Genomic DNA, 26,152 nt, shown 5'->3' with positions numbered 1-26,152 from the left:
CCATTTTCTTGGATTTTATCCAAACATTCCTTTCTTGCTCTTTCCTACGTTGTTGTCAATATACCATCTTGCCACCATTACTTCTTCAGTCGTTGCGATCTATTGTTTCGGAACCATGGATCAGACTGCCCCTCCTCCATATAGCGAAACCGATGTCTTTTCAAATACCAATACTACGATCCCAACACCCACAACGACAGAAGCAGATGATGCATCAAGAGTGAATGGAAGAGTTCGGTCAGATTCATCATCGACGGAAAGTTCGTTGATATATACTCCTCCTTACTCACCAACCGAGCCTGATGATCAACGTAAGCACATTTACTTTAGCTCCTTGATCGAACGGTGCGCTCGTCTCGTACAGAGATTCATTTGCACATTTAATGGAAAGGAGCAAGAGAGCTTGGTTGGAGGTTGATACTTTTTGGTGTTTTACATAGCTCCTAACCCCCTGCTATTCTAGATTCAGAAAACAGTCCCAGAAATCTATCTCCTCACAACTACTTCGAGTCACGACCATTACCGCTGCAATTTTCGGCTCCCAGAATTACTCAGCATGAAATATGTGTTACTCTGAGAAGTACACCAGATGAAATCCCCATCCCATCTTCCGCGCCAGACTATGGCATCACACAGCAAGATTGGTCAACGTTTGTGAACTACTTACTACCAAACCACACCCTCATTGTCAACCACGATGTTGCAGACCGTAAGCTCAAAGCTGAATTAATTGACGAGCGCATGCACAGACTTACGCTCAATGAACATGATTATTCTAGACTTGACATGAATGAAGTTCAAGCGCAGCTTCGTCCTCTTCGTCACCCCATCACTGCATCCAATACGGATTGGATAGGACGGGTGGATGAAGTGATTCAAACTTGGAATTCTGGGTTCTTTCTTCCTCGTGGATTGGAGATTCTTCGCATTGATGTCGAACAGCCTGAGTTATTTCGGGATAGAGACGATAACATGCCTGGTTCTTGGATACCAGATGAAGAAGAAGAGTCGCGCTTTCCCGAGCGAAACCGGGGTCGGAGAGGCTTTTTGAGTTGTTGTTCTCCGTGTGGTCAAGGGACTCGGGGGTTCAGGCTAGGTTCTATGGTTGCGGATGATGAGGGACTCAGAATTGGAAGGAACGGTGTTGTGGTCAACTCGAACGGTTTGCGTATTGGTAACATGTTTGTTGCTGATGATAAGGGAGTGCGAGTTGGTGGTAGTCGAGGGATTTTAGCTGATGAGCATGGGGTTAGTATTGGCGGTCGTCGGTTCGGAGGTAGAGGGAGAGGAGGCATGCATGCGCCGGAGATTGATCGGGGACGGGAACAAGAGCCAAAAGGGTGGCACGAGAGGAACGGATGGGGAAGAGGGGGTGCACACTCGCGAGAGGCTAGCGGGAGATGGTCAGAAAATCCAGAAGGACGGTATGAAAGAAGAGGAAGAGGTGGTCTACGCACGCAGGATCACCACAGAGGAGGAAGACACGAATCTGAGGGGTATTACCGTGGACGCTCACAAATGCATCACGATTTCCACGAAAGAAAACAAAGAGATCATTCCTCTTCGTCATCTTCATCCTCCTCATCTTCATCCAACTCCTCCAGCTCCTCCTCCTCAAAATCCCTCGCTTCTCTCCCCTCCCCCGACCATCTTCCCGATCACCAACTCCCCGTCGCCAAAGAATCCCTACTAGCGTGGCTCCACCACCCCGAATATCCTACGACGCAACAAACCATTCAACGATTAAGACAAGACATCCAATCCGCGAAGAAGAACAAGAACAAGAACAAGAAGAATCCTAATCCCAACATCGCCAATTCCGCATCCACCGAAGACCTCGCCACCCTCCGCAAAGAAGTCGCAGATCTCCTCCGAAAATTCAACGACGAGCAGAAATCTCAAAAAACCATTCGCAAGATCCTGCGCAAAGAACAACGAGGATTGAAGAAAGTGCATAGGAAAGAACGAAAAAGTACACGCAAAGCGGAGCGAAAAGGCGCGAAGAAGGATAAGAAGGATACGAAAAAGAAAGAAAAATGTAACAAGAGAGATCTTTCACATGGTTTACCCTCTGCGTCTATACCCACCTATCCAGGCATCCCCGAGATACCCAGCGCGAGATTTCCACTGCTTCCAAATCTTCCTGCTCCTTCATTCCACGCCCCGTTTCTCGGGATGCAGAATCCTAGCGTGTCAACTAGACCCGGAGGGACATGGCCTTTTGTCTCTTCTCCTCTTCCTCACCTGCAGCCTCACATCCCCCCTCAAATCCCAAGATCTTCCATTCCTCTCCACCCTCCCGTTCCTTCCCCCTACGCGCAAAATTCCTCGCATATCTACGCTCAAGCTTCTGCTCTCCTAGCGAGCGCGACGGCTAAGGAAGTCGAAGCTAGGACTCTAGGGGTCGTTTTAGAGAGTGTGTGTTTGAATGAGAGAGAGAGAGATGGCGATGTATTGGAACGAGAGAAGGAGAAACAAGAAGTAGAGAGGCTTCTGGAGGAATCTGGGGAGTTGAGGAGGGAGGGGAAGAGATTGATGGCGGAGGCGACGCAGATGGATGGGGAGTTTGCGAGGGAGATTCAGGAGCGGGAACGCGAGGGAGATGGGGAGACGTGGGCAGAGTGGCTTGGAAGTAATAGGGGTCAGAGTATTGGGATTTTTGGGAGGCGGGTATGATTGCGTGTATTGGTTGATTGATAATGGGGTATCTTTTGTACCCCGTCTTAGCGTTATTGGGTTCGGATCTTCAATCCGCGCTGAACGTTCTGAGGGTTACGTCAATAAGTTCGGACGAATGTATTTCAATATCTAAACCCCAAGAAAGTCTTGATCTCAGGACTTGTTCACTTGCTTTCAATTATCTATTGCTCTTCTGACATGGCGTGAAAAGCCTATTTATATTTTCCTGATTACTTTTATTTGTTTCTGTTTCATCGATATCTAGGTACAATGTGAATATCTCCTCAACCTCATCTCATCCCATCCCGTCTCATCAATTACCTTCCTGGAACATCCAAAAGAACACCACCGTCCACTGCAATAATCTCTCCATTAACATAGTTATTCTTCGATAAGAATAACACAGCCATTGCCATTTCCTCATCACTATACACATCATTAGCTTTCCAGCATTCTCAAACCCAAAGAGAGAGAGAGAGAGACAAAACACATACCTTCCACCCCTCTGCATAGGCACATGACCCTTCTGCTGAACCTTCTCCTCATCCAAATGACTCTTCTGCGTCTCATCACTCTCCCCCGTCGTCATCTCGCTCGGGAAATATCCCGGCGCAATACTATTCACCCGCACGCCAATCTCCTTAAACTCATAACTCATCAACTTACTCAAATGCACCGTCGCGCCCTTGGCCGCATTGTACGAGAAATGTCCCTGCGCATGTCGCATAATTCCACTCATGCTACTAATCACAATAACAGAGCTGGACATGCGTCCATGCGCCTTCTGAGCCGCCTGTAGCAGCGGAAGAAAACAGACCGTGGTGAAATAGACGGCCGAGACGTTCGTGTTAAAGGTCGTGCCCCATTCCTCGAAACTTTCCGAATTGAACAGTTTATCTTTCAGCGCGACGGCATCCGAGGAATTGGGCTCGGCTTTGGGTCCGGAGATCCCCGCCCCCGCCAGGAGCAGACTGATGTAGTTCTCCTTCTTGCTGATTTCGGAAACGAGGTTTTCGAGATCCGTTTTGCTGGTTACGTCACAGGGACCAATTCTGGAGGTGGGGGATTAGGTTAGATACGCTACCGAATGTGTCTATCGTACCTGTTGATGGGTAGATGATAGAGAAGGAAACCAGGTACAAAACTCACGGGATAATAGAACCTCCTGATGTGGGAGAGTGTTGCTTGGCTGCATTTTCTAGAGCTTCCATTCGACGACCTGTGATGTATACTTTTGCTCCATTTGCAGCTAATGTTTGGGCTGCCCTATTTGATTATCAGTAATAGTCAAATACAAATATTCCAGTTATGGAGCGAGGGAGGGAGGGAAAATACATTAACCCAATACCAGTTCCGCCTCCTGTGATGACGCAAACATCATTCTTCATAGAGAAGAGATTCTCAGCTCGAAGTTCATTTGTACCAACCATTTTGAAGTTTTAAAGTTTGAAGTAGAGAGAGAGAAGATATCAGTTTGTCTTTATGTTATGAGATGTAGCAGTCAAGTAGAAGAGAGTAGCAAGAATTATATACAAAAGATGAAAAAACCCATCACCTATTCTTTTGTTCCTACCTACCCTCCTACCTTGTGCACCGGAGGACTTGCTCCTTGATCTGATACTTACAATGGAATGTTTGTTAGTTCCATACGTCACTGCACTTTGGTTTGCGGGCCGTTTGACGTGGGGGAAGGAATACAATATGTAGCCGCCACTGGTCGCTTGTAGCTCCCGCCAAAGCTGGAGCTAATTGTAACAACCGAGAAAGATCGATCGATGCCGGAATCATTCATCAGTGGTGGGGGATTAGACAAAATGCATGTTTTGGTGAGAATAAGAATTACTCGAGTAGATGGCGAATTACGCATATCAATGAAGAATTCTCATTCTAGATATAAAGCCCTCCTAAGAATTGATCCATGAGATTGATCAAAAGGCACACAAGTGCTGACCTGGTATTCACATGAAAACTTCTCACGGGTACTTCAATACTTGCATAAGATGTACACATATTTATTATCCATTATATTCCCTAAGATATCGTGAAAATCATCATAGTACCGAATCTGCCTTACGGTTCTACTCATTCTTCATGAGCCATGGTATATTTAGAAAGATCAAGCGCATTGCGCAGCGAATCTCCTCTCCCCTCCATTGTTGTACATATTAAAGTCTTCGAGGTGGTCGGGAAGTCTTTATGTTGATTCCTCAACCAAGACCTTGTTCTCTTCCAAAACCTTTGCTAGTTCTCCATTTTGGTGCATTGCGACCAAAATATCACATCCACCGATAAATTCCTTGTTGACATAAAGTTGGGGTATGGTTGGCCACTCGGAATATTCTTTGATTCCTGTTTGACATGCATGTTAGATTCCATGTAGCATACAACAAGGGTTGGTGTTTCTGGAGACAAACCTTGTCTTAAACCTTCATCCTCAAGTACATTAAGAGCAGCAAACTTCTCTGGGTTCAAGCCTTGCAGGCTCAAGATCTGAATGGTTGCCTTTGAGAAGCCACACATTGGGTTTTCTGGTGTGCCTTTCATGAAAAGGACAACAGGCTTTGAACCAACAACTTGATCAATCTGCTTGCGAACTTCTGTAGAAAGATATCTGGATGCGATGGGGGAGAATCGAGGGGTCGAGAATTTGGAGGCAAATACCGCGGGGCGAGCAGCCTGTCGGAACATCTGATTAATGTTAATTAGTATTCCAGGTAATGTTTTTGGGTTCTCAATGACTTAGAGAAGCTCGACATACCGATGAAAACATTGGTTTGGCAATCATATTGAAATATGATATCTTAATACTGTACAAGATTTGTGGAATTTGATGTATTTTTTTGGTGGCCTTGCCTCTTGATTGACAATGTTTAAGAGCTTCGGAGAATGGAGGTTCGGAAGAGCTAAGCATTATCGAACCAATCAATGTCTGTGGTATGTAATATTATCGATGACTGCATTCAGCCTTATGAATCAAATCATTCGATAGAAAACATGCAATAACAATGAATAATGATGAGTGAATAGAGAGTATTGAATCATTCTAGATTCCCATTCTTTTTATTACAAATCCCTTCTTCCGTTACTCGTACTGTAGCATGTAAAAATCCTCAAATCCCATACTCTCTCTCACACACAATCAATCTTCCAATTGCTTCCCAATATTCAAGTTATCGAACTCATCAAAATCTTATTCACCATGTTGCAAATGATCCATACCGGGCGTGACGAGCACCGAACCCGAGTGTCTGGAACATCTCACCCTTTTACGGCTGCGGATCATGCTTCCGATGGTAAACGTCACCTCCTCCTAGCAGCCAGTGGATCCGTCGCAACCATTAAGATCCCCAACATCCTATCTGCTCTATCACATCATCCCAATCTCTCCATCTGTGTCATCCTGACCAAATCTGCAACCAATTTTCTTCAGGGTCAAAGCATAGAACAACCACACATCGATACTTTTCACCGATACGCCAACGTGCAAGGTGTGTTCCTGGACGAGGAAGAATGGATCCATCCATGGAAACGTGGTCAGAGTATTTTGCACATAGAGTTGAGAAGATGGGCACACATGCTTGTCATTGCGCCATTGAGCGCCAATACGATGGCTAAGATTACGGGTGGTTTTAGCGATAATTTGCTTACGAGTGTGGTGAGGGCATGGGATACTACCGGAGAAGTGGAAGCTTCTACTCAGAATAGTATGGATACGAATGGGGAGATGGTTTTCAGCGGCAAAAAAAGAATAGTTGTAGCTCCGGCGATGAATACCGCCATGTGGAGACATCCAGTAACGAAGAGTCAAATCAAGATCTTGGAGCAGGAATGGGGTATTGGTCCTGGTGGGGATGAGGGCGAGGGATGGTTCGAGGTTTTGCGACCTCAGGAAAAGGAGCTCGCTTGTGGAGATGTAGGGGATGGAGCCATGAAGGATTGGAAGGAGATTGTGACAGTAATCGAAAAGAGGCTAAAGCTGGAAGCATAATTGGCACTGGGAGGTGATATGCTGGCAACTTTTCTTCAAAGGAATGTAACCTCCACGGATGGAGGGCCAATTATATCTAGCTGTTGTGGGTGTCGAAAAGTGTCTTGCTGTTTTCAACAGGTTGCGGCGTAAAGTTGGCGTTCGGAGTATGGAATTGCATCTGTTATAAAGGTTACCTCAGATACCTTGGACTTAGTATGTTCAGCTTGTAATCCGTATTTTCCTATTACCCTTGTTAAAATGTCTGAAAGTTAGACATTGAAAAATCAAAATCAAGATGAAAATTCAAGTGAGGATGGAGACTAAACCTTGGCTAGCCCAGAAGAGTGACGGAAGATCTTTCCTGAAGTTCAGACATTGTAAACAACGAAAACAATTACAAACGCCAGATTGCTCAAGAAATACAGTTGTAGGTGGAGTTAAAAAGGTCACATTGAAAGCGCATACAATCGATCATCGAATCTGATATTGAGGCATTCTGTATCCTACGAATATCAATCTCACAGCTAGAATCACCAGAAGTATGGGTGCTCACCTGCAGAATCCCGAGATAGAACATGCGAAACCACAATAAAATTCTTCACTATACAATTAAAGAGTCAATTATTTCTATTTATGGAGAAGAATTTCATTATTGTATTTCATGCGGTGAAATTCCATTGTGAACACGATGAATACGCATGTTGTTCAGACAGTTCCTTCCTCCTTTGAAATCGGGATTGTTTTAAGCAACTTTCATTTTCACTTTCACTTTCAAAGCCCCAACACAACATTTCTGAAAGCATCCAAATCACTTCTTCATCCACGAAGAAATTCATATTTCTCTCCCAGTATAGTTCATCCCTACCCTACATACATAGTAATATATTCAGACGTCACAATGACACGTCAAGCAAACCATCCAAAAGATCTCCCAACCACCCACCGCAAATCGCTCGATGGAAGTAAAGCACATGGCGCCAAATCAAAACCCAAGACATCCAAAGTATCCAAGCCAGCACCAACACCCAAACAATCCCGAGAGCAAGCCAAGAAATCCATCGTTGTAAACCCAATTCCCAAGAATGAGGTTCGAAAACTTCAACAGAGCGGTAAAGATACGCGTCCATCCCAGCTTCTCAAACATGCTCATGGAGCTGAATCATCTCTTCAACCCGAGGACCTTTCTTCTGCTTTCGAAGGCGAGTATTGTACTTCCATATACTATAATATACTTATTTGATAGTTTGAATCTAACTCAACCCCAGAATCCCTCGAAGAAGCCCGAACCCACATTCTACGTGCTGGAAAAGCCGCGTTCGAAGAAGCCCACACGGGTCTTCTCCAAAAACTCACCAAGGCCCAAACCACCGATCAAGCCCTCCTCCAAACCATCACCCACAACGCCCAAGCGCTCAGCGCGCCCTTGGCCACGCAGAAAATCCAAATGACGGTGCAGCAAAAAGGACGGCGCGTTTCCGAAATCGTCGAGATTGGCCAGCGCGTTGCGCAATTCCGACAGACGGTTGAAAAGGAAGAAAAGAAGCTCGAGGGGTATTGGCAAGAGTGGGAGGGCGTACAGTCTGAGTTCAAGATATTTGCGACGCGGGTGTTTGGGGGCGAGAGGTTCAATGAGGAGGATGCGGATGAGGGATATCATGTCGATATGCTGTTGTTGGGTGCTGAATACACGGCTCAGATGAATGTTTTGTTGGAAGAATTGGATGAGGTAGGAAATGAGGTGGTTAAGAAGATGAAGGCTTCGGAGAAGGTATGATGCTCTTTGCTTTTACTGTGCAGGAAGGCACACACATATTAATACATACATTTATACTGACAACTACATTCCGTGCAGGAAATCGATGTAAAAACAGACAAAGTACGACAAAGAATCGTAGGCGCAATGATGTGGTGAATGGGGATTCATCTTGATTTGCTCACTGGTATTGAGCTGCTCGTGCTGTGTTATTTGGGATGGGATGCACGATGCGAATAGACACTAGCCATATTTTCATATTTGCTCATACTCATGTCTCTTAGACAATGAATGATATTGCTATGTAATTTTGCTGGGAGGAGCTAATTAAGTTTAATACATATATACATATACATACAATACAGTCAGTATATTAATTATACACTCACTCTAAACATCTATCTGTACATCAAAATCCACATAACAATCGAATCTTTCAATCAAGTTTTAACATCCTGCAAAGCGAAGATTGCTTGTGCTTGAATTTTGCCGAGTCTTCTCCATACTTCCTCTCCGATGATTCCGATCCCCCTTTCCGGCCCAGCCGTGTGTTGAAATCGTTGAATCTCGGCTATACTATATACCAAACTCTAGCTCGTATGCATTATAGCATTATGGCATTCCACTAGAAACCAAAATTCCCTGATATCTATCTAGACTTCAAAGACTCGATTCTCGATGTTGAGATTGCTGGTCATGAATGTACGCTTCCTTCAAGACATTGAGAGCAATGTTCCAAAAGCCAAGCAGCACATCACACCACACCAGACTGACGAAATGGGGACAAGCACAAACATTATCTTTCACAAAATCATTGCTGTGATATTCGCTATTCTATCAAAAAATACATAAAAAGCCAGTCATCAACGCTGATGCGACTCTCTCTATGCAAACAGATATCTCTATGTCGCTGAACCAAGCCCCAAAGAAAAGCAAAAGCAAACCAAGCCGCGCCATAAAATAGCCAATCATTTTTTTTTCCTCCCGCCGGCCAAAAGTGCAAATGCGAGAGACGAAACAAGAAAAGAGGACGATCTGGCTGATTGGAGAATAAATCTCCACTGTACAAGCGAATCCCATAGCCAGAACGATCCAGAGCACCGAATTACCCGAATCCAATCAATGGAATGGGGATGATTCATGCACCAACTTCATCAATGACAACACCCCATTCGTGCTCTACGTTTCCGTACATGATGTCGACCAACCATTGCTTGACCTTTGCAGCGTATTCTCCGCTGTTGCCCTTGATCATGGGGATATCGATATCCTTCTCTCTGTAGTTGATCTGTGCAACGGGAACGACGAAGTATGCAGTTCCACAAGCGAAAGCCTCAATGACACGGCCTTCTTTGGCGGTCTCGGCAAGCTCATCCATGGTGAAGTTGCGCTCCACGATTTCAAGCTCGGGGATACGCTCTCGGATGAGTCTGTAGTTTCGAGGTTAGAACAATTTGAAAGGCAATGAGTCAAGAGAATACTTACTGCAAAACACTTCTTCTGGTAACGCCATCCAAAATAATCTTGTCCTTCAAAGGAGCAGTGATCAACTGCTTCTTACCCTCCTTAGTTTCCCACACAACCATAAAGTTGCTGGCTCCAGCCTCGGTAACCATTCCATCGAGCAACCACAAAACTTGATCATAGCCACGGGCACGAGCTTCCGAGTTCGCCATCAAAGTAGGTCCATAGTTGGCTCCTACCTTTGCGAAACCGAATCCACCAGGCCAGGCACGAACACCTTCTTGACTGGCAAGGAGCTTCATTCCCTTGGGCGAATCCATTGAAGGCATGAAGGTGGAGATGATGAACATTGTGCATTCCTTAGGGGCAGCAACACCAACTACGCATTCGTATTAGTGATTTGTCTAGTAAAAAGTATACTTCACACTTGACATGGCGTCAAAGTCAAAATCTAGCAAAGGGTATACTCACGTGCTCCAGCGCTACCAATCATAGTGGGTCGCAAGTAGAGGAAAGTACCAGGTTCTGGGAGCCATTTAGGACCGTCTACAGAAACCAAAGCAACAATGAGTTTCTCCAACTCCTTGGGATCGAATCCTGGCAGCGAAATACGGGTAGCGGAAGTGAGCATTCGCTGACAGTTGCAATCCGGTCTGAACAATCTGAGTTTTCCGTCGAATCCACGGTACATTTTCATGCCCTCGAAACATTCAGTTGCATAACTAAAATGAGTCAATATCTATATTCGGAATACATAATTGGTCCAAAAACACAGTGGGATTCTTGTTTGGGTTGTGATATGAGACGTCTGTTGGGAGATCCTATCCCATCCCACATCATCCTCAAACGAGAAAAATGGTGGCTATGGCTCAAGCGCCTCCCATCTAGCAAACAAAACACAACAACGAAAAACAGAAGACAACTTACTGTAAAACAGAAGCCGTGGGGGCCAAAGAAAGATTTCCATATGGTTTCAACTCTGGTACACCCCATCCCGTCATGTTGTTCCAAACGGCTGTGACCATGTGGTCGGTACATTGAGAGGCAGTATTGATGATTGGGTCGCCTGCTGCAGGAACATTCATAGGAGTGGTGGTTTTAGTGACCTTGAGTAAAGATGCATCTAGATGAGGAAGAGTACCAAATTCTGTGGTTGCAATCTTTTTGGTGACGGCGGCAGCCAAGAGTTCATCGGATTGTTGAACATCTTTAGGAGGAGTTTGTGAGATTGCTGATGGAGCCATGGTGAATATGATGTGTGATTTTATGGTAACCAGATCCCCAATTGATACTTGAGAGAAAAAGTAAAAGAGTGTAGGAAAGGGAAAGGGAAAGTATTGATTGAAAACTTCTTAAGAAAATCTAGTAGTCTTGCTGTCAAAAAAAGGTTGCAGGTGATTAAGAGAAATGGAATTCGCGGACAAAGAAAGGATTTCTAGAGTTTATATAGAATGAACTAATAAATTTATTAGTAAAAGGAGTTTCGTTTGAAATTTTGAGTCACACCCCAACAAACAATTTTAGACAATTTTACTGGAGGGACTCGAGGGAAGGAAGTGGAAGTGGAAGGGGAAGGGACCCAGGGGAGTGGAATCTACAGACATGCACAGATAAGATTCTCATCCCCATAAACCCATAAATTTATAAAAGTATAAAAATACCAAAATATATATTTGACAGAGAAAACTCAAACTCAACCTTATGGCACTAGCCAGCCAATCTCTGTGGGAATCCTACCTGGGTCATCGAGTAATCGAGGCGATGTATCAAAAAAGAAGCCAATCAATTATATTCTAATACGCCGCCCACCGCCCATTTGGGGTCTACTTGGCAGGTCCTCCATCGAATCATGGCTTTGGAGTGTAAAAATACTTGACGGTTTAGCATGTACTTCGTAGATATTATGTGCGTACAAGATTTCGTGTCGAGAAAGTTGTCATGAATTTTGCTGGTGGGTCACTGCAATGCATGGAAAATCAACTACTATGGAAGCAACGGCACGGAGTACATCGTAGTCAGTCGGGAAGGGCGTGTTATATCAGGGGAATAGTCAAGCAGTGAAGATCTACTCCAATGAGTCCGATCATTGAGAATTCAAAAGGGAGATACGAGTAGATCCATGTAGAAGGGACTGCTGTCAGAAGACTGACCCCCCGAGTTTTGACTTCTAAGCATAAGAAAGCATATCTTGGCGAGGAATGATGGATTGTATGTAACACACGGCTTATTGGATTCTTGCTGCGGTTCATTGTCCGGAACGGAGCCGGACCCGGGACTGGAGACGTTGATGATAGGAAGAAGGCGTTGAAAGACTTGGATGTGGATGTGGATGTGTGTGCATTGTGGGACATATCAGATATGATGTCGTCAATTATGAACATTTTCATTTTCACTCTTTCCAATGAAAATGGATGAAAAGAATGGAGTTTGATATGAATCGCTTATTGCCGGTTAACGGTTACACTCGGATACCGAGACTTCAAGATATGCGGAACTGCAAGAAAGATTCGTATCATCAGAAGTCACAAGCACATTCATAACCTGATAGATCGCTGTTTGTAAACATTTAACATTGTCAATTGGCTGTAATGTTTTATCTTGACGGTGGATACCAAGCCATGGCATGTTCTTTGGTCAATTAATCTGATATTTATCTCTATCTTATGTAAAATTAGGTGGTATCTCTATCTATGAACTTTTTTTATGGCTGCCTCTCTACCCTTGAACTTTTCCTTCAGGTTTTGACCCATTTATGCAATGTTTTCCTTTAATCGCTGCTCTTCTTCCAATCGTTCGCGAGTCCTCTGAGCCTCCTCGCCAATACCTTTTACTCCCTTTACGCGTTGTCTTTCTTCATACATGTCTCGACTTTTCAAAATTCTTTGGACGATTTGACCAGCATTGACAAATGCAAATTCATGGTTTCCAATTTCACGATAGATTCCCATTTCCTTTGCAGCGATGTATGGATCATAAGTCAATGGCATGAAACTTGTTGGTCCGTGATAGACGGCATCAGGTACTCCCCATGGAGTTGTTGTAAGATATGCCTTGGAGGGAGTAAAAGGCGCACCAAAGATGACGGCGTTGACATACTGTATGAAGTTAGAATTGCAACCTGGGAGAGATATTTTGGGACGCTTAATACCTTGCATTGCAATACGCAAAGACCTCGTTCGTAGATATTCATGATTGGATAATTGACTCCTTTCCAATGATTGATAACTTCATCATCGTGAACACCAGCCACCACGAAACATGGGGCATAGTCTGCCCCTTTACCAAGACGTTCTTCTACAGCCTCTTTGTTGTACCAGCCTTCTGCCTCAGCGAGCTTCTCTTCCGCCTTTATAACTTGTCGAAGGAATTCAATATGACCCGAAGAAAAGAGATCGAAGCCACCATCAACATATACGACTCGCTGACCAGGTTTTGGGGTAGATCCTTGCATCAATGAACTGAAGACTCCCTTCTCGTTCTCGGTCTCGTCCTCCCTAGCCGCAATCGAAGCTTTCCAAAACCAAACACTTGAGCCTGGCTTAAGTCCAGTTTCATCGGTAGCATACATTCGCATCCTTTCAGTCATAGCTTTGCCTTCAGTGTGTCTCTCCTCCGGAGTTCCAGAGCCATCTTCCCCAGCCAAGAGCTTGGGAAGTGATTTGATAAAGTGCGTTCGTGTGCAGAGTAACATTCGTCCTACAAGATCTGTCGTCGAGATGCTTGGCGTTCGCTTCACGACCTTGAATCTACCTGCGGCCTTGACAAATCGATAACAATCTTCCCCACTGCTGTCCGATGTAATATCATCGCCATGAACTACATATTTGCAACCATAATGAGAAATCCATGGCAAAGAAGTAACATATGGCGCATATGATACCGATTGTGTAACCCATCTGCAGGCATCTACTGCCGCGATTCTTGAGGATATGGTATCAGTAAATCAGTCCTCGTCCAATGGTCGTCCTGAATTACCGTTCTTGTAGCGTCATGACCGTAGGTCCTTTGTTCTCGAGAATTGATTCATCTGAATGAATTCCTACAACCAACTCATTCCCCAATTGTCGTGCTTGAAGCATGGCGCCAGCATGTCCTGTAGAAGAGTCAACATGTTAGCATATGAAGTCAGGGGTAAGCGTTCAACATAGTTTCCTGGAACTCGATATAAACAAACATACCATGATGAAAGAAGTCCCAACATCCATCTACCCATATTCTATCCTCTAATATCTCAGGCGCTGGATCGCCAAATGGACCTTCTTCCTCGAAATTATTGGCCATAATTCTGAATTAATTGAAAGTATGAATATTCTTTGGTTTTGAAGATTGATATATTTCCCAAAAGGTGTTTCTTCAAATGGCTAGGTAAGCTCGAGGTAAGGTTCATAATAAAAGAAGGGGTTGCGGGGCATCTCCTCCCTTTACCGCTTACCAGCAGATCAAATCAATCAATCAATCAATTAATCAATCTCGTCAATCTTATTCATGGATCACACTGTCCAAGTTCTACACAGTACCATGTAACTGGAAAAACTGGAAAATTAGAACATGAGGCTATATTCTAGACAATATGCAACCTCGGAGATTCCAAGAAAGAAGGTGACGAAAAAGAATTCTCCATAGCCAAAGTTTGTGCTATGTAGGTATGATGTAGATATTCGATGCTTCATTCGTCAAATCTATCTACCTACTAGGTATCTGGGTACTCGAGTATATCATGCGTGCCATTTCTTCAACGCTTCAACCGCTCCAGATGGATGGAGATGGACTTCACGAAGAACCAGTCAGGAAGCAGCCATGATTATTCCATACAGCTCAGCTGTACAGAATAGGTCCATAGGATGTGAGATGTAAGGTTAACCCTATTCAAGCAACCTTACCGTCTTACACCCCCCTGAACGTTGGGGTCAATAGACCGATAAAGTAGGATGGGCAGCGATACACCACCACCTATGTGGTTCTGAACAATCAAACTATTGGGTTACAAGATACCCAGATCATCTTACTTATGGGACATGAAGGATAAGACAAGAAGAGGATAGGTAGATATGGATATGGACTCCGATTCCTTCCTTCTCTTTGCATTCGATCTATCATCTCGTACTTTGTTGTGTTTAGTCTTTTTTTGCTTCTTCAGTCAATCCTTCCTTTTTTTTTCCAATTTCATCTGTTGCTTTTTCCTCATCCTGCAGATTTGCTTTTTACGGTTGAAGTCTGGGGATGAGACTTCGGTATTTCCTTTCTGATCCACTCGAATAAATAAATAATATTAGCACATTTCCCAACAGGATTTGATAATATATATCCCTTTTGATTCCTTTTTTTGTCTCTCTCTCTCTTTACTTTTGAAGTGTTGTTTAAAAGCAGGCAAGCAGACAAGCAGACAAGCATACCGACGACAACGACAACGAAAGAGTGCAAGAGACGACAGTCGAAGAAGACATCGAGTGTGAACATTGATTCTACTGAAGAGAAGCTCGAGAGACGAGAGAAGGTGGGGGCTCCAGCTATCATCGGAAAATCCAACATCTAATTAGCCGATGTTGTGGCGTACGATTGCGGAAAGATGCATCGACCTACACCCTCCTCAAATACCAATGGTGGACTCTTCAAAGGTGGTAATATATTTGGGGGCAGTAAGACTCCAACTTCAAATCGTCCAAGTACTAGCGGAGGTTCCCCTAAAAGCGAGTCCAAATACAGTCCAACACATCAACCGACTCACCAACCGAGACCATCGGTAACGGGCTTCAGTCGCAAACCCTCCTTTTCTGCATCCTCTCGCCATAATCGACGTAATAATTCCACGGCGCATTTACACTCAACACTCCTACCCAATCTTCCATTATTTCCCACTTCCAACTCATCCGAAAAGCATTCTGCTGCGAACAATCCCTATGTCGTACCAGTAAACCTTCCATTACCACCCTCGGATCCCCGGCAAAGCATAGATAGTTACGATCGCGTTGTCTTAGCAGAAACCGCAGGAACCAATTCGTTTGGAGAAACATTACCGCGTCAATCGATAGATGCTCAATCCTTCACCTCGACGACGCCATATTCGAAGATGCTTGCTAGACCAGGAACGGGTTATCAATCCTCAGGGGGAGGACCTGCGGGACCAGGTGTAATGGCCCCAATGCAACCTGGTAGTCCTACGCTTGAGACCATAACTTACCAGCACATACAAGAGATGGCGTCGAAGAGAATATCTACTCTGGATTATTTACGAAAGGCGTATGTCTTCGCCATCCTTTCATTGCAACTTACCCCAGAAAGATTATACTGACAAGCTACCTCGAATAGTCATGAAGGAAGAGTCTACTGGTTCAATACATTATTATTCAACAAACCGGATTTACAACGAATGCCCTACTTCGATGCGCGCAAACTGGCCCGCCGCGCGACAAATTATCTTCTTCTCGGTCTTTCACTCCCTGCAATCCTCGACCTCAATTCTTCAAGTCCTTCCGAATTTTTGCGCACCCTCAACGCGCTTCTCGGCGAATTCGAATCTTTCCAACAAGCGCATCCACCAGATGGATCGACATCTTCTTCATTATCACGCGGAAGATTTCCACAAATGTTCAAGCGCTCAACTATGATTCCAAGTAAAGGACGACGCACAAGTTCTGCAACCGAAATAGGATTACCGATGGGCAACGATGTCTCGGATACGAAATCTATCAATGGCAGTACATCGAGTGGAGGCGGCAATGGCGCAACATCATTCCCAGCAAGTGAGAACGATTTATTACCAGGGGAGGAATATACACATCTCTTGACACCATCTTTACCATTCGATCCCGATTTCTACGAGACATTTGCGACACTATGCGATGTGTTGATTGATTGTTATACAAGGTTGATGAGCCTGGTATCGTCACCTAAAGAGTGCAGTCCACAGATTGCGGAAATGTTTACCAAAGCAGATGCTAGAGTAAGGAAGATTATTGTGCAGGGAGTAGTAAAGGAGTTTGAGGATAGCAGCAGAGGTGGAGTAAAGAGTGAGGTTGCGGGCGTTGGGAGAGTGGTTCTGGGTGGGCTTATGTGAAGGATATTGTTTACTAGGGCATTTTATGGGTGGATTAACGGCTTGATACCATATGAGGATTATGACGGGTTGGGAAATTTAAAGGACAACGGCGTCATTTGCATACATCTGCATCACTATCTACATCTTTGGATTTTGGGAGTATGAGTTGCACATCAGGTAGATGGAAATTAATATAATATTATCATTGAATAAGTTTGACAAAAAGAAAAAAAGCTTTGTAAAGTTCATCAGACACCATAACGCAATTGTGGTCATCAAATTATGAGCCGCTTTTTACACGGCCCAATTCAGTGCTTGACTCTATTTGGTAATCATCACCTGAACTGCTTTTATGATCGCAACAAAGTCCAGCTCCTTCGACAGAGCTTCTAAGATGAATGACTTCCAATCAAGGACGACCCTTTCGGTAAAGAAAGGGTTAGAGTTTGGTGTCCCAACCTTCAGTCAAAAACATCTTTGCTTTCCTATAAGCTATAGACTCAAAAAATGTAATTGAACTTCTCGCATCAAGAATAAGCCCCATCGAGTTACTTTCCCAGCTTTGCAGCAAAGGAAAGCAATCGCATAACTATCGATCTCGACGAAAAAGCCTCGACTACCATTAACACTCCCACCCCAATCAGGAACATGTCTTCTACCTCCCATCACCACTCTTCTTCAAGTCAGTTGGAAACATTACACAAGAGCTCGGACTCATATCTTCATCCATGTGGTCTCCCATGCTCTGAATCCAATTTTCAAGAAGCCTCGTGGCAATGGTAATAACGGCAAAAGGATGGATGAAATTAAAGGTAAAGAATTGGTAGAAGAGAAGCCGCAAGTGCTTCTATGGCGGCGCGTTTCCGCAATCCTAACTTTTAGAAAGAAGGGTGTCCGGGGACTTTCTCCCAAAGCATAAGAGTAAATTGAAACATCGATGAAGATATTTCTGTTTGTGTGCTTCGAATGCGATTCTTTGAGCGAGAAGTTGTAGAAGAAAAGGAAGCAGAGAATTCCCAATGGAAAATTGAAAATTTGTAGTGGATGGGAAGTTTTGTGCGGCCGCTAGTGTGCAGCTAGCTAACATCATTAGCGCGGATTTTCAGCATGAGCTTTCGATGCCTGGAGAAGCCGTCTTTTTTAATTACGTGCACGCAAAACAGGTGAAATTGAAATTGCTCGACGACCAACGCCAACGAACGCGAACCGACGCGAAAAAGCTTTCTTGCTCGAGACGGCGCATACTACTGAGACGATTTTGCAGATATTTATAAGCAAATATGGCCGGATTATTTGGTTCTGCGGCTACCACAACCTCGACGAGCGCGGCCAATACTCTCGGTGATCTTTCGAAAGATATCCCTCTCAATAATCCTCCCGAGGATAGTATTTCCGATCTTGCCTTTTCGCCGGTTTCCGAACATTTAGCGGTCGCATCATGGGATAAGAAAGTGAGGATATATGAGATCTTGTCGAGCGGACAGAGTGAAGGCAGGGCATTATTTGATTTCGAAGGGCCGGTCTTTAGCTGTCACTGGTCAAAGGTATGTATACGTTTTAGCTGAGCTTATAAGAGAGTATACTGATAAAGCCGAATAGGATGGAAAGAAAGTCGTTGGAGCTGGAGCCGACAAAACTGCGCGTGTTATGGATCTTGAAAGCAATCAAACGGTATCGCAAGTCGCCGCGCATGATCAACCGATAAAATCCGCGAGATTCTTCACTGCCCCTCAAACAAACGGCGAGATGCTCGTGACCGGATCTTGGGATAATACCATTAAGTATTGGGATTTGAGAACTCCTAATCCGGTCATTTCGGTGAACATGAACCATAAAGTCTATACCTTAGATGTGCAAAAGAATGTTTTGGTTGTTGGAACCGCAGACCGATTTATCAATATTATCGATTTGAACATGCCAGATAAGATTAAGAAGACCATTCAAAGTCCGTTGAAATGGCAAACTAGAGTCATTAGCCTATTTCCCGACGCTTCTGGCTTCGCCGTTGGTAGTATTGAAGGAAGATGTGCCATTCAATATGTTGAAGACAAGGACGCCAGGTATGGAATCTTTCCCCAAAACGCATTTCTCAAGACCCCTCACTAATCTATCAAAGCATGAACTTCTCTTTCAAATGTCACCGCGACCCACCCTCAAACAACATGACCAACGTCTACTCCGTAAACGCAATATCCTTCCACCCTATCCATGGTACTTTCAGCACTGCTGGGTCCGACGGCACGTTCCATTTCTGGGACGGAATTGCCAAGCATAGATTGAAGGGATACCCAACCGTTGGGGGAACCATCTCAGCTACAGCCTTCAACCACACCGGAAACATTTTTGCCTACGCCGTTAGCTACGATTGGAGTAAGGGTTATGCAAGCAACACACCACAATACCCAAATAAGATTATGTTACATCCAGTAAACGCAGATGAGTGCAAGCCTAGACCAAGTGTCAAGAAGAGGTAGATGGAGATGAGATTCGATTACACTATGAGAATTTCGAGACGGAAAATTGGCGAATGATAAATAAAGATATATGGGCGAGAATTCCAAGGCCTGAAGGCATCTTTGATCCTATAAGATGGCATATGAATCGAATTGAGTGGAAGGAGGCATAGATGTAGTCCTAGACCGAGCGTTTCAAAACCAGGACCTAATCGAGCAAGGGATGGGAGAGCTGGATGCCACAGTTATACAAGAAGATGAAGTTATTACAGAGGAGTTTAAGGCGGTCACAGGGCGATCAATAGGATTCCAAAATTAGGTCATATGGGTAGTAATGATATGAAGCGTGTTCAAAGTCAACCATACAACCTATCTCACATTTACGCACTCCTTAAAATTCAGTGATACGACACACGAGTGCGATAGAACCAAATGTCTTACAATGCATTAATGCATCAATGCATTCACTTCCATTTCCATTTGAACTCCCGCAGTTCCCACAATGCAGTCCAATCGAACCAAGTCTAGAATAGTGATAGTAACATACCCATCGCGTCGATTGCCCGAATCCCAAAAGGCGCCCATACTAATGCTCATACGAATAAAAAGAAAATTCTGACTTGCCAATCCTCCAACTCGTCATGCGTGCAGTGCATTAGACTATGAGTAACTCTTTTCTTTGCCCTTGCCATTTCCGTTCCTCCTTGTGGTGCCTTCATCATCACTTGCACTTCCAACGCTGTATCTATCTCTATCCATGTCGTCTGTAGGTGACTTCACGTGTAGTTCATCCAATTCACTTTCATCAAAGTCTGCTGCCTCCACGTCCCTCGCCGTTCGTTTGTTGCGGAAATTCTCAAGACCTGCTGCGCCTCTAGGGCCACTTCTCGCGCCCGCCAAAGCCATAGGAGTGTCACCTCCGAAAATTCCAGCGTAACCAGCGCGTTGGCGTCGTTCACGCCAGATGTAATAGCCCCATGCCGAAGCTGCGATAATGACGATCACTAGGACAATCTCACCAGATTTGTAGTAGGCGTTCCATTTCGCGGCTTCCAAACGTTCTTCTTCGGCTTGGGTAGCAGCAGTACTATTAGGATGACCGCCAACAGATGTCTCCAGACCCTTCTCGCCGTCGATACGACTATCGGTTGGAGCACCACCAATGCTAGCAATATCTACTTGCATAAATCTGTCAAGCATATCTCGGGTACGTCGTGCATAATCGAAGGGTACCATGTGAGACGAATTGTAGAAGAGGACGTAAGTCAAATTGCGTGCCTCTTGCCAGAAACCCGCTGCCTCGCCCTCGAATTCCCAATCCCGGCGTGGCGCCCATGTTCCGGATCCAAGTTCAAATCCTTTGCCACCGTTCCACTCCATATTGCTGATCATTTCTTCAGTGCCTATGTGGTTGCAAATCAAATCCTCAGCACCGGAAAATAGTATGGTAGGGACTTCTTTGAGAAGGTCTGGTAAAATCTGAATGGAAGGTTTTGAGTGTGTTGCTCTGAAAGCGCTGCCAACAGCACCGTTACACTCAGTCCATCCAGTCCTTTTTTCAGGTGAAATATGGAGAGCTGCAACCACGTCCGTTCGGCGAAGGTAAGGTGTAACATTGACCAAATCGGGAGGCCAGTTCATACCACAACTTGGGTAGGAGTCCTTCAACCTCACATCATACATGTTATAGCATTGCATATTGCCATCTGAGCCCTTGGTTTGAGTGGTCGACAGAATCTCTTGTAAAATCTGTTCGCACTGACCATTGTCGACCCTGTCTCTTCCGCCGTTCTCGTTCAATAGCTTGGTGCAAATGGCTTGTTGGGACTCTAATTTCTTTGCCTTTTCACTGTCCTTCTTGACTAGCCCCTTCTCATATGCGAATGGAAGATAGGCCATGTATTGTTCAGCCGGCGAAATCCATCCATTTCCAATTAGCATTCCTTTCATTGGCCACGGATGTTTTGTGTCAGGTTTCTTGTTTCGTTCCAGGATAGCTTTAGTAATGTAGGGAATGTGTTGTCCTGCATAAGATTCACCCGCAATGTATAACTTTGAAGTAGTTAGTGATCTGTATAGTAACAATTGAACAGTATTATACTCACATCATCATGCTCATACTCTGGGAATAGCGCAAACCATTTCTCCAAGAATTGGACGAATTGATCTGCCATCTCGGGCAAATCATGAACGTAGCTGTCCGAGTCCACGAAACTGAATCCTGTTCCTACCGGATTATCTACGAACATAACATTCGCAAATTCATCCCAAGAACCTGGATTGTATTCGAGTTTTGGTCCATTGGATCCATCTTTTACTCTGTAGGGACCAATTTCCATCAAAGCTCCATCTTCAGAACTGCAACCTGGACCCCCATTCAGCCAAATCACGGTGCGCTGTTTATTCGCAATGTGTCTATTCTGGAAATGCCAAAAGAATATGTTTCCGTGATGGTCAGGGGTGACTTCGATGTGTCTGCAAGCCTCGTGTTAGCTTTATCTCTGAGATGGAGAATGTAACTTACCCAGCATGCATCTTGAGTAAGGGTCCAGGCGGAGCGCCCGGCAGCGAATGGACAAAATAATCCCCAGCAGTTTTATCTGCTTGACCCAGCGAGGGCATCAACGATATGGATAATAGTCCCCATACTGTCAGTAAGGCCGAACTAGTCCTGGAAGTGAGAGACCGCATTGTCAATATTCAGCCCTTGGTGTTTGTTCCAATTCGCAACAGACAGCCCAGAAAAGGGTATCTCAAAACGGTGTTTATAGGAGTCGCGTAGTCGCGAATTACCAATATCCTATCATCCGCCGATGGTATTGAGATGAGAAAGATAAATTTTTGAAGTGTGTCAGAATGTGGACACAGTTGATATTGACCTGCTTTTGGGGGATTCGCGGCTTTGTTGTTTCTTAATACTGATACAGGAATGATTGTTAGGGACACTCTATATCGCTAGATTCCTTTACCCGCTATTGGACCCTAGCGACGTGAAACACTGTGACAGGTTCGGAATGCTCAAGAATAGATTGTGAGTGGAGATGATTACGAAATCTATGCGTATCTTGAGGAAATCTGAAATTGCATTTATCACATTCAAGAGCTCAAGGTACAGCTATTGTGAAGCAATCTACTTACCATGATGCAGTATAATTTTTCCGAAAGTTTTCGGTCGTCGCCGACTTTACAAAGAAAATCCTTTAACTATTCACTTATTGTGACCCGTTCTCGGACTCCCCTTGCTCGAATTCATTGTCTTCGAAAAGATCCACCTGTGAATAAGAGTGTTTCGCATATTGATGTACTATGGTCTTAGACTGCTGCGATATGACCTGGACCTTCAGAAGCCAAAAAATTGTAGGCATAAGAAGCTAATTTTGGTCTAGAAGAACCCTCTGAAGCCCAACATTCTCTATACTTTGGTAGAGGGGAAAACTTAATTGCTAATCGTGGTTCAAAGATGCCAATGCCTGTATTTCTATCATTTCTTATGATTATTTACGCCCCTATGTTCAGTCTCTTGGCGAAACATGTTCGCCTGCTCAATGTTTCCAAAGTTCAAGTGAGCTACGTTCTAGAACTGCAGAACAATATTTGATGGGTGTGGTCTCATATTGGCCTTTGGACTTCTGATGTTCACTTGGAGCTATGAAAATAACGCGGTGGCATATCATAACACTTTGCTACCCTGTGCCAATGTTATTCATACCTAGATATCTCACGGAATTTCCATTATACAATCTCCTAAAACATGTCACCAAATCCCTTTTCCGTGTCTTTCTTAATAAGTTCAACCATTCCCTATGTACTTGATTAAATCGACACGTAGGTAAGCGATGTCAGGAATTGTGAGCTTACCTCTGGCATGATGGGTTTTCCCTCGGCGTCCTTCACGTAACGAAAAGGCATTTCTGTACTTTCATTCTTGTTGACCCGAAGTTCTGGGTAGTCAACGTAAGGAATCTTGTCCAACGGAACTACAAAAGAGTCAGCATATAGCTTCTGAGTGATGAGAGGCAGGCCGAATCAGCTGACTGACTTTTATCTTGAGTAACCATTCTTGTACAACGAACTGCAGTATCAGTTGTCAATTGGATGGGGCCAAGCCGACGGCCTTCGAAGCCTTTCTTTCGCAGTTCAGAAGTTCGATCTCTGGGTGGATCATCTCCTAGAGCACAACATATTAGCAACTACTTTATGTAGATAAGGCAACTGCGGTGTACCAACCTAAGATTCCGCCAAAAAGGAAAACGTCAAACAGATCGCCATCTTCTGGACTCAATTCCTTAGTGGCTGCTGGATCAAGCAAACACACACGAGACTTGTTTTCGACATATAAAGTTTCGACACTCCGGCCGTCTGCAGTGAAACCCGGCACGGCCTTTAAGACCTCGGGTATGTTCAAGGTGGGAGGAATTGACGACAGGCAAAATTTTGCACCCGCCTGATTGGACTCTTTGGCTATGGTGATATATTCCAGCTCAGACCACGGTCCAAGTTCGTCATCGAGGTGCTCGACGATGTAGGTTTTTTGGGTCATCTTTAGATAGATATCTTAGCTGGATACTGATGTAGATTTCAAGCTTGATTAACAGGAGAGACCAATAGGAAATAGTGCAAGGGTTAAAAGCAGAGCAATGAATCGGAAATAATCCCCAGTCGATGGTGGCTCAGGTGAAATAAGTTCTGGTTTGTTGCGGGGTAGAGAGTCCCAAGGGATGGCTAAATGATCGATGATCGTATGTGGTTATTGGACTCTGACTCGTGGTAACAGGAGACTACCCCTTGTGCGAGGAGCCTTTTTTCAAATTCAAACTTTGGAAAAAAGATAAAAGATGCAAAGATGTGCGGGGATCTGAATGAAATTGATCTCGTGATTGTCTGTTGCGAACTTTGAAAGCCAATCGAATTAACCTGTTCCTTGAGTCCTCAGGTTGATCTTTGCGCATCTACTCCGTAAATATACGGCAGTAGAAAGAGGATGTATGCGTGGCTTACAAGGGGCAAAGGGAAGAAGGGATACAAGGTTAGAAAGATATATATCCCTTGGTCGTTCTGTGCCAGTTTGATAAGGGGGAGACGGAAAGACAACCACTCAACGGAGAGAGAGATATGTACATATATATATATATATGTATTTATACGTACATTGATTAGAAAGATATAATAGTAGACCTTGATACCCTCGATAGCGTCTTGCCTAATTCACTTTCCGACTTCTTCGACCTCTTCGTCTTGTTCTTCGACTTGTTCCTCTTCTTCTTTCTGATCTTGGCTCTTGTTCTTGATCTTGATCTTGTTCTTGTTCAGCTGTTCAATCAGATTTTTTCTCTCTCTCACGCAAAAAGGTCTGGATTTCGAAATTCTGCAATTGAGCCAAGCCAAGCGAGCGAAAAAGTGTACCCCACCTCCGCCCACCATACCCATACCTCGAGCCATACCTTTAACACACCCATTAACGCTATCGGTCATTCTGAGCTGTTCATAATACCCTTTTCCCCTCCAAGGAATATTCTCTTGTGCAACTCAATCCCGAACAAAAATCATAAGATCTTTATATTTCTCACTCCAAATCGTTACTCACATCCCTTGAAATACAATCTTTCAAATCTGTCTCTCTTTCCATTCGATTCACCACTCCCTCTTGAATCCACTCATTGACCGCAAATCTACACCCAATCGCTCGCACTACGGTTGTACCTTTGGTGGTTATTTAAAGAGTACAGTAGTTCGTAGTAAGTAGTATATCTTTCGAGCGACAAAGAAGAAAGACAGACAGGTAAACAACCATTTGATCACAAAATAATCTCGACCTCGGATACGGAAATAGAAATCCATACGATCTAATTCTTGAAAATCCATTAAATCCACCCATATTCTCCCAATCCAAATTCAAAAGAAACTCTCCCGAATTTCATTTCATCTTCAAGATGAACCCTTTGCAAAAGAACAAGGTCGATATTGCAGTAAGTAGTAACCATTCAATTTCCCTCTGCACTCGGCTCGAATTTATCATGCCATTCAATTTATTGACTCTCCGACCCCGCAGTCCCTCTCCCCGGATGAGCAACGACTCTTCCGCCTCTATGGCAAACTCCCCAGCAAAGCCGATCATTTAGCCAAACAACTCAAGGAACGTAAATACTTCGATTCTGGCGACTATGCACTCTCCAAAGCCGGCAAGGCCTCTTCCGTCGACACGGGTAGCGTTGGATCGGAACATCCTCTCCCAGAAAACATCCCCCATCTCTCATCTCCCAGCGTTGGCAATGCCGCACAAGGTGGTTCTGGCAATACAAATGTAGGACCTGGCTCTGCACATCATGGTAGCATTGCAGGATTGGGATTGGGTCAGCAGAGTGGAAGTCCAGTGAAAGAGAGCAGCTATTTACATCGCGAGACAAGCATTGATGAGGCAGATAAGAAGAATGATGCAAACACACAGCAAGCAGGAGATGGCAGTGTCAGTCCACCAGTTGTCAAGGGAGGTATTCCAATCAATGGTTAAGGGTATTTTTGTGGGAGAATTTACTACGTGTGCGTACGCACGGGTTTCGGCGTTTTGGGCTATTCAATGATATGATGATGATCTTGATGGTTTAAGGGGATGGAGCATTCTCTGTACATTTTCGTTTTTTTTATGCCAGGTATGATAGTCGAGCTAAATGCCAATACGAAACGATGGATTTAAAGGCTGTCAATACATGAAGTCATTTTCTTTGAGATTCGGATGTGCATGAACTTATTGCCTGGGTTCTATATTTTTTGAACCTATCTAACCTTTTGGCTTTTGATAT

General features: G+C 44.3%; 12 protein-coding genes across 12 annotated transcripts; 6 read left to right on the top strand and 6 right to left on the bottom strand.

Moving 5' to 3' along the window:
• Nucleotides 1-115: 115 nt before the first annotated feature.
• EAE98_009079 (uncharacterized protein) lies at nucleotides 116-2,676 on the top strand (the record flags this gene model as incomplete). Its single annotated transcript, XM_038956700.1, has 2 exons — nucleotides 116-311; nucleotides 464-2,676. 2 exons carry the CDS (start codon nucleotides 116-118, stop codon nucleotides 2,674-2,676), a joined length of 2,409 nt encoding a protein of 802 aa, XP_038807070.1.
• A 320-nt stretch (nucleotides 2,677-2,996) lies between these two features.
• Nucleotides 2,997-4,109, bottom strand: EAE98_009078 (uncharacterized protein; the record flags this gene model as incomplete). The annotated part of the gene is made up of 4 exons (XM_038956699.1): nucleotides 2,997-3,105; nucleotides 3,174-3,731; nucleotides 3,829-3,945; nucleotides 4,015-4,109. 4 exons carry the CDS (start codon nucleotides 4,107-4,109, stop codon nucleotides 2,997-2,999), a joined length of 879 nt encoding a protein of 292 aa, XP_038807069.1.
• Nucleotides 4,110-4,497: 388 nt separating this feature from the next.
• Nucleotides 4,498-5,464, bottom strand: EAE98_009077 (uncharacterized protein; the record flags this gene model as incomplete). Its single annotated transcript, XM_038956698.1, has 3 exons — nucleotides 4,498-5,028; nucleotides 5,094-5,367; nucleotides 5,438-5,464. 3 exons carry the CDS (start codon nucleotides 5,462-5,464, stop codon nucleotides 4,874-4,876), a joined length of 456 nt encoding a protein of 151 aa, XP_038807068.1. The 3' UTR covers nucleotides 4,498-4,873.
• Nucleotides 5,465-5,878: 414 nt separating this feature from the next.
• Nucleotides 5,879-6,667, top strand: EAE98_009076 (uncharacterized protein; the record flags this gene model as incomplete). The annotated part of the gene is made up of 1 exon (XM_038956697.1): nucleotides 5,879-6,667. One exon carries the CDS (start codon nucleotides 5,879-5,881, stop codon nucleotides 6,665-6,667), a length of 789 nt encoding a protein of 262 aa, XP_038807067.1.
• An 880-nt stretch (nucleotides 6,668-7,547) lies between these two features.
• Nucleotides 7,548-8,561, top strand: EAE98_009075 (uncharacterized protein; the record flags this gene model as incomplete). The annotated part of the gene is made up of 3 exons (XM_038956696.1): nucleotides 7,548-7,848; nucleotides 7,915-8,417; nucleotides 8,502-8,561. 3 exons carry the CDS (start codon nucleotides 7,548-7,550, stop codon nucleotides 8,559-8,561), a joined length of 864 nt encoding a protein of 287 aa, XP_038807066.1.
• Nucleotides 8,562-9,037: 476 nt separating this feature from the next.
• EAE98_009074 (uncharacterized protein) lies at nucleotides 9,038-11,284 on the bottom strand. The gene is made up of 4 exons (XM_038956695.1): nucleotides 10,794-11,284; nucleotides 10,338-10,588; nucleotides 9,888-10,245; nucleotides 9,038-9,832 (listed from the first exon to the last, which is right to left on the bottom strand). Exons 1-4 carry the CDS (start codon nucleotides 11,108-11,110, stop codon nucleotides 9,541-9,543), a joined length of 1,218 nt encoding a protein of 405 aa, XP_038807065.1. The 5' UTR covers nucleotides 11,111-11,284; the 3' UTR covers nucleotides 9,038-9,540.
• A 1,332-nt stretch (nucleotides 11,285-12,616) lies between these two features.
• EAE98_009073 (uncharacterized protein) lies at nucleotides 12,617-14,147 on the bottom strand (the record flags this gene model as incomplete). Its single annotated transcript, XM_038956694.1, has 4 exons — nucleotides 12,617-12,961; nucleotides 13,015-13,786; nucleotides 13,842-13,959; nucleotides 14,045-14,147. The coding sequence occupies 4 exons, from the start codon at nucleotides 14,145-14,147 to the stop codon at nucleotides 12,617-12,619; spliced, it is 1,338 nt and encodes a 445-aa protein (XP_038807064.1).
• A 1,285-nt stretch (nucleotides 14,148-15,432) lies between these two features.
• EAE98_009072 (uncharacterized protein) lies at nucleotides 15,433-16,920 on the top strand (the record flags this gene model as incomplete). The annotated part of the gene is made up of 2 exons (XM_038956693.1): nucleotides 15,433-16,103; nucleotides 16,173-16,920. The coding sequence occupies 2 exons, from the start codon at nucleotides 15,433-15,435 to the stop codon at nucleotides 16,918-16,920; spliced, it is 1,419 nt and encodes a 472-aa protein (XP_038807063.1).
• Nucleotides 16,921-18,182: 1,262 nt separating this feature from the next.
• EAE98_009071 (uncharacterized protein) lies at nucleotides 18,183-19,376 on the top strand (the record flags this gene model as incomplete). The annotated part of the gene is made up of 3 exons (XM_038956692.1): nucleotides 18,183-18,446; nucleotides 18,502-18,962; nucleotides 19,019-19,376. 3 exons carry the CDS (start codon nucleotides 18,183-18,185, stop codon nucleotides 19,374-19,376), a joined length of 1,083 nt encoding a protein of 360 aa, XP_038807062.1.
• A 639-nt stretch (nucleotides 19,377-20,015) lies between these two features.
• EAE98_009070 (uncharacterized protein) lies at nucleotides 20,016-22,046 on the bottom strand (the record flags this gene model as incomplete). Its single annotated transcript, XM_038956691.1, has 3 exons — nucleotides 20,016-21,407; nucleotides 21,461-21,830; nucleotides 21,880-22,046. 3 exons carry the CDS (start codon nucleotides 22,044-22,046, stop codon nucleotides 20,016-20,018), a joined length of 1,929 nt encoding a protein of 642 aa, XP_038807061.1.
• Nucleotides 22,047-23,099: 1,053 nt separating this feature from the next.
• EAE98_009069 (uncharacterized protein) lies at nucleotides 23,100-23,895 on the bottom strand (the record flags this gene model as incomplete). Its single annotated transcript, XM_038956690.1, has 4 exons — nucleotides 23,100-23,156; nucleotides 23,214-23,332; nucleotides 23,395-23,523; nucleotides 23,583-23,895. 4 exons carry the CDS (start codon nucleotides 23,893-23,895, stop codon nucleotides 23,100-23,102), a joined length of 618 nt encoding a protein of 205 aa, XP_038807060.1.
• Nucleotides 23,896-24,823: 928 nt separating this feature from the next.
• EAE98_009068 (uncharacterized protein) lies at nucleotides 24,824-25,958 on the top strand. The gene is made up of 2 exons (XM_038956689.1): nucleotides 24,824-25,321; nucleotides 25,405-25,958. The coding sequence occupies exons 1-2, from the start codon at nucleotides 25,286-25,288 to the stop codon at nucleotides 25,861-25,863; spliced, it is 495 nt and encodes a 164-aa protein (XP_038807059.1). The 5' UTR covers nucleotides 24,824-25,285; the 3' UTR covers nucleotides 25,864-25,958.
• Nucleotides 25,959-26,152: the final 194 nt, after the last annotated feature.

This window comes from Botrytis deweyae (genome assembly GCF_014898535.1).
Source record: "Botrytis deweyae strain B1 chromosome Unknown BDEW_025, whole genome shotgun sequence".
Taxonomy (NCBI): Eukaryota; Fungi; Ascomycota; class Leotiomycetes; order Helotiales; family Sclerotiniaceae; genus Botrytis; species Botrytis deweyae.
The sequence above is the reverse complement of the archived record's forward strand: the minus strand, read 5'-3'. Positions and strand labels throughout refer to the sequence as shown.

What these genes read in the sequence shown, in the direction of transcription:
- EAE98_009068 (XM_038956689.1), top strand. Translation starts at nt 25,286, where the DNA reads ATGAACCCTTTGCAAAAGAACAAGGTCGATATTGCA. An exon ending in AGAACAAGGTCGATATTGCA is followed by an intron (nt 25,322 to 25,404) that starts GTAAGTAGTAAC and finishes CCGACCCCGCAG; the next exon opens with TCCCTCTCCCCGGATGAGCA.
- EAE98_009074 (XM_038956695.1), bottom strand. Translation starts at nt 11,110, where the DNA reads ATGGCTCCATCAGCAATCTCACAAACTCCTCCTAAAGATGTTCAACAA. An exon ending in CCCACGGCTTCTGTTTTACA is followed by an intron (nt 10,589 to 10,793) that starts GTAAGTTGTCTT and finishes GACTCATTTTAG; the next exon opens with TTATGCAACTGAATGTTTCG. An exon ending in GATTGGTAGCGCTGGAGCAC is followed by an intron (nt 10,246 to 10,337) that starts GTGAGTATACCC and finishes ACGAATGCGTAG; the next exon opens with TTGGTGTTGCTGCCCCTAAG.